Below are 4,263 nucleotides of genomic sequence, written 5' to 3' on the forward strand. Positions count from 1 at the left end.
ATTAATTCTGTGTTGGCTTAGCAAACCCTGTGAAAAGGCCAGAACTGCAAAAATATTTTTAGCAGTTTTCCTAGGACTCCTACTAGGAATTCAAGCAGCCTAAGAAAATAACCTTCCAATCACCTAGCACACATGAAATACCGGTTGCACATACCTGGATGAAAGTCATTCCTACGCACTCTCCGGTTTTCCCAACTACCAGATGTTTTTTATCATTCCCCAGGGAGACCACTCTTGGCCCTTTTGCAAAGATTTCATCTGCCAGTAAGCCGCTCCCCTCCAGATACCAAACAGTCACACCAGCCAGGTTTTAAAACTTTTTATTGCATATTAAAAAAATTGTGCATTCCAATAATTAAAATCATTTGAACAAAAAAAAAAATGGCACTCTGATTAAACTGCATTTGACAGCCTGCAGGACACCCCGGACCAGCTTGGTTTTTACTCTCGATTTCACTGTCGACCCACCCAGCTTGTTCCTTCACCAACACGCAAGTTCTTTTCCTTCCCTGCCAGCCAGACAGGCAGATGGGAGAGGCAGGCGCCCTTCGTTGTCAGTAGTTCTCGATTCTTTGATGTGAAAAGGGGTAGCACAGTCATTTAAACTTATCCAACCACTTTGCATCTTACAAAGTTAAACAGCTAAAAGAAGTAAAATAAGAAGGCAATGCTTGTGGAATGTACAGTGCATATCGGCGGCGCGCGCCTCATTACGATTCGCCGGCTTGCTTCTCCTGTTCAATCGCTGTGACGGGAAAGAAAAAGAAAAAAGATGGAGGGAGCTCATTAGGCCGACTCCGCACACCCTAGTGTAAGATTATCGTACTTTTCATTTACAGGGTCTTCCCATATAAAAATCCGCCAAGTATCAAGTCGTCCCATCGCGAAAATATGGCCATTAAACATTTTAACATAGAATGGTATAATACTGCGTATTAATATGGTATACCAAATATCCATTATTAAATTATCAAAGCCCTGTTTGTTGGCTGCAAAAACAATTTTTAATTAATCCTTCCAGGCCACCTTCATCATAAAAACTGTCAGCTGCTCCCCAGCACTCCCTCGCCCCCCCCCCGCCCCCTCCCTTCCCAGTCCCGGCCCTTCTCCCAGCCCCTCCCATCCTCCCTCCCGCCCAGCCTTTTCTTAAAGGGGGGGGGGGGCGCTTACTTTCTTTTGAAGGCAGTGGATTTTTCTCTTGCGTTTCTGTCTTCTTCAATTTCGACTTATCGAATTTCTCAATCTCAGCCATATCGGGTTTGTCAGACATGGTTGCAGAGAAAGCTGCATATACAAAGCCAAGAGGAAGGGTGAGATCGAGCGAGCGACCCACCCTTCTCTCTCCCGGCTCAGAAATGCGCTTCTGCCCTCGCATCCCTTGCCTGAAACCCCACCTCTGCCTCCTCCCGCTTTCATTCAACGCTACAGCTCTTCCTCTTTCTACACAGAAAAAGAACCCCTCCTCTTCATTATTTCCAAATGCGGGGGGGCCAAACTAGGAATATCGCCCTCCCATCAGGAGACGAATCTTTCGAATGATGACGTGGGTTTGTCAGTTAGAACGTTTGAAAATTAAAATCTAGCTAGAAAAAAATAGTGAAGCCATTTCAGGTCGGGAGCGCGGATGGTGGGATCGAGTAAAAATTCTTAAAATGAAGCCGAGGCTGCACAGTGCTTCCATTTTCCATGAGCCCCCCAAACATGTGGGCCCGTGCTGCCTTTCTTCTCTGCTCACAAAGACGGCAGCTGCAGCCGGCGCCCCCGACCACCGCCCTACTGCTTCCTCACTCGCGCTCAACAATGCAGCCGGCCGCGCACCAAGCTGCCCCACACCCCATAAATCAGGCTTGATCTGCGTTTAGGGGCAATTCGGCAACCCCCGCACACATTCCCCTGCAAGAAGGGTTGGTTTGTCCCCTTCCCCCCCCCGAATTTCAGAGTATAGCCCAGCCACCTTAAATCTGGACAGACAGGGCCCAAGAAACCATCAGAGGCTACAGAAAAAACTTAATTGTCGAAGCTCCGGGCTTGGGTGGGTGTGAGTTGGAACAAAGGATTTTTCTGTTCCTGATTAACCACCGCCTAAGAGGCAGGGCGGAATGCCCCGGGCGGGAGGAAAAAAAAAAAAAAAATGTTCCCTCGGAACTGTATTGCCAAACACCCGGCTTGGAGGGGGGAGGTTGTCTTTAAATCACCAAGCTCCCGACCCCGTTCCCCAGCATCTGGAAGGGCCTGGCATCCCCAAGACCCCAAGGCAGGCTTCCCCGGGAGGAGCCTTTGGGCTCGGCTGTAGGGATGCCTCCGTAGGGAGACGGGCGCCGAGAGGCGAGCGCGGGCGCCCGGCGGGAAGGGACCGAGGGTAGGAGTCAGGGGCCCCGGGTCTCACCGGAGCGAGGTGCGCGTACAAGCGAAGTCCGATCTGCTCAGTGGCCGCCGCCGAATGCCGGGCGGGGCGCGCGGCGCGCAGCTATATGCGCGCTCGTATGTAAATGAGGTGACGTCACCCGCGAGTCCGCTTAACTCCTTCGCGCCTCGCCTCGGCCCCGGCGTCCGGGGGCCGGCCTGGCGTTTGGGGGACCCCCCCGCGTGCACCAGTGCACCCTCACCGCAACGACGGCGGAAAATTAAGAGGAGCCAAAGCCCCCTCCCCCCCAGCACTTCCTGCATCATGCATTGTCCCTCCCTAGGTCTATTTTATCCTAACGGGTTTTTGCAGCACCCGCGCCAACCTGCTCTTGGGGACCGGGGCATGATAACTAAGGGTCTGGGTGGCACCTAGGGGGCCAGGCATTCCTTTACAGCGAAGCTGGCTTTGTCTGGTGCGGACATCCCCGAGCGAGGGTGCGGTGGCCGCGCTGGAGGGCCTCGCCCATTGCAGGGGTGCGATTCCTGTGACTCAGCTTTCGGGCCAGCCGAGGGCCTTCGCCCCACCCCGGGCCTCTTTGTCTCCTCACCAGGCTTCTCCTGAAATTGGGTGGGAGGTAAAGCACCCTTAAGTGATTCTTTTCAAAAAAGTTTCCTCACTGTAACATGCATATTTTTTCATCGCTGTAATTTTTGGTGAGCACCCGAATAAAATAACCGAAATATTTGCTGGTTGGAGGTTAATCTATCTGGATTTTATAGTGCACAACGCCTCCCCGCTTTGAAAAATAAGTCAAGTTCAAGCTCTGCTATTGAATTGCTGCCTGACAATAAGGAAGTTCTTTTACTTTCCTGTTCCTTATTTTCCTAAATATAAAAGCGATTGCTAAGGAGGCCCGTGTCCAGTGCCAAAGACTGCAATCCCATCATCTCTAAAATCGAAAGATTAAAATGTAACAATCTCACTCTGTTTTGAAGAGAGCCTTTTCAGCACAAGATGTTTTTGAAGGGCACTTCTAAGTTACATCCGGAAATATGGGAGATTTCGATAGAGAAGAGCAGTTTTCAAAATGGCACCTTGCCTGTGAGTACCAGGGACCCCCTTGCCTCTGGAATCAGTCGCGAACACCCTGCCCTGTGCCCGCAAATGGCACGTGAAAGCAGAAAGACCCGCGGGTTGGAAAGGACCTACTTGAAATTATTTTGAGACGCAAAGCAGTACGCACAATACTTTTTATCCCTTTCCTCATCCTGAGGAAATGCTTCCAGAAACCCCTTGCTAGTCGTGTTTATGGCAGAGGCTTTTGTCCTGTGGGGATTAAAGTCAAGTGTTAGACAGACCCTCAAAAGCCATTGCAGGAGCAGCTCGGACTTCCCCATTTCTTTATTCACTTGACTTCCTTCTTGGGGTGGGGGAGGCGGGAGGGGGGGCAGGGGCAGGTGACTGTCTCCTCAGTTCATGCTCTGGTGGGTGGTGGCCATTCTGCTCTCTAAACAGGATGTCACCTCTCTGGTTACACCTCCCCCCTGACCCTACCCTAGTTGACTGGCCTGAGAGCTCCCTTGACGGGGAAAGCTCGTTCAAGATCATGCAGGATGAATTTTTGGCCTGTGGCAGCAGGCAGTTGCATGATACACCGTCTCTGTAAGTTCCATGATTCCATGTTGCCTCATCCAGCTGGCGTCAGAAATCACTTCTTCCCCCCGCCCCCCGGGTGTCTCTGGGTACAAAGGAAGGCCACTACCAACCCAGTGCTGCCTCTCCCCAGGGCCTTTTCCTTAGAAAGGCTTAGGCCTTACAGAGCCATGTCTCCAGAAGAGACACAGGAGTGGAAATTTGGAAATGCGTGGAGAACGTTTCTCGTCTGGTAGCAAGCTGCCTTCCGTTGTGTTTAGATA

General features: G+C 51.3%; 1 protein-coding gene across 1 annotated transcript; it reads right to left on the minus strand.

Annotated features, from left to right (window-relative positions):
* Positions 1-304: 304 nt before the first annotated feature.
* Positions 305-2,533, minus strand: TMSB4X (thymosin beta 4 X-linked). The gene is made up of 3 exons (XM_035725770.1): positions 2,387-2,533; positions 1,171-1,284; positions 305-745 (listed from the first exon to the last, which is right to left on the minus strand). The coding sequence occupies exons 2-3, from the start codon at positions 1,268-1,270 to the stop codon at positions 711-713; spliced, it is 135 nt and encodes a 44-aa protein (XP_035581663.1). The 5' UTR covers positions 1,271-1,284; positions 2,387-2,533; the 3' UTR covers positions 305-710.
* Between the last annotated feature and the right edge of the window lie 1,730 nt (positions 2,534-4,263).

Source organism: Zalophus californianus, chromosome X, assembly GCF_009762305.2.
Source record: "Zalophus californianus isolate mZalCal1 chromosome X, mZalCal1.pri.v2, whole genome shotgun sequence".
Classification (NCBI taxonomy): Eukaryota; Metazoa; Chordata; class Mammalia; order Carnivora; family Otariidae; genus Zalophus; species Zalophus californianus.

Bases quoted from the DNA above. Each gene is read 5' to 3' on its own strand.
- TMSB4X (XM_035725770.1), bottom strand. From the start codon at position 1,270: ATGTCTGACAAACCCGATATGGCTGAGATTGAGAAATTCGATAAGTCG. The intron at 746-1,170 runs GTAAGCGCCCCC...TTCCCGTCACAG, and splicing joins TCCACTGCCTTCAAAAGAAA to CGATTGAACAGGAGAAGCAA.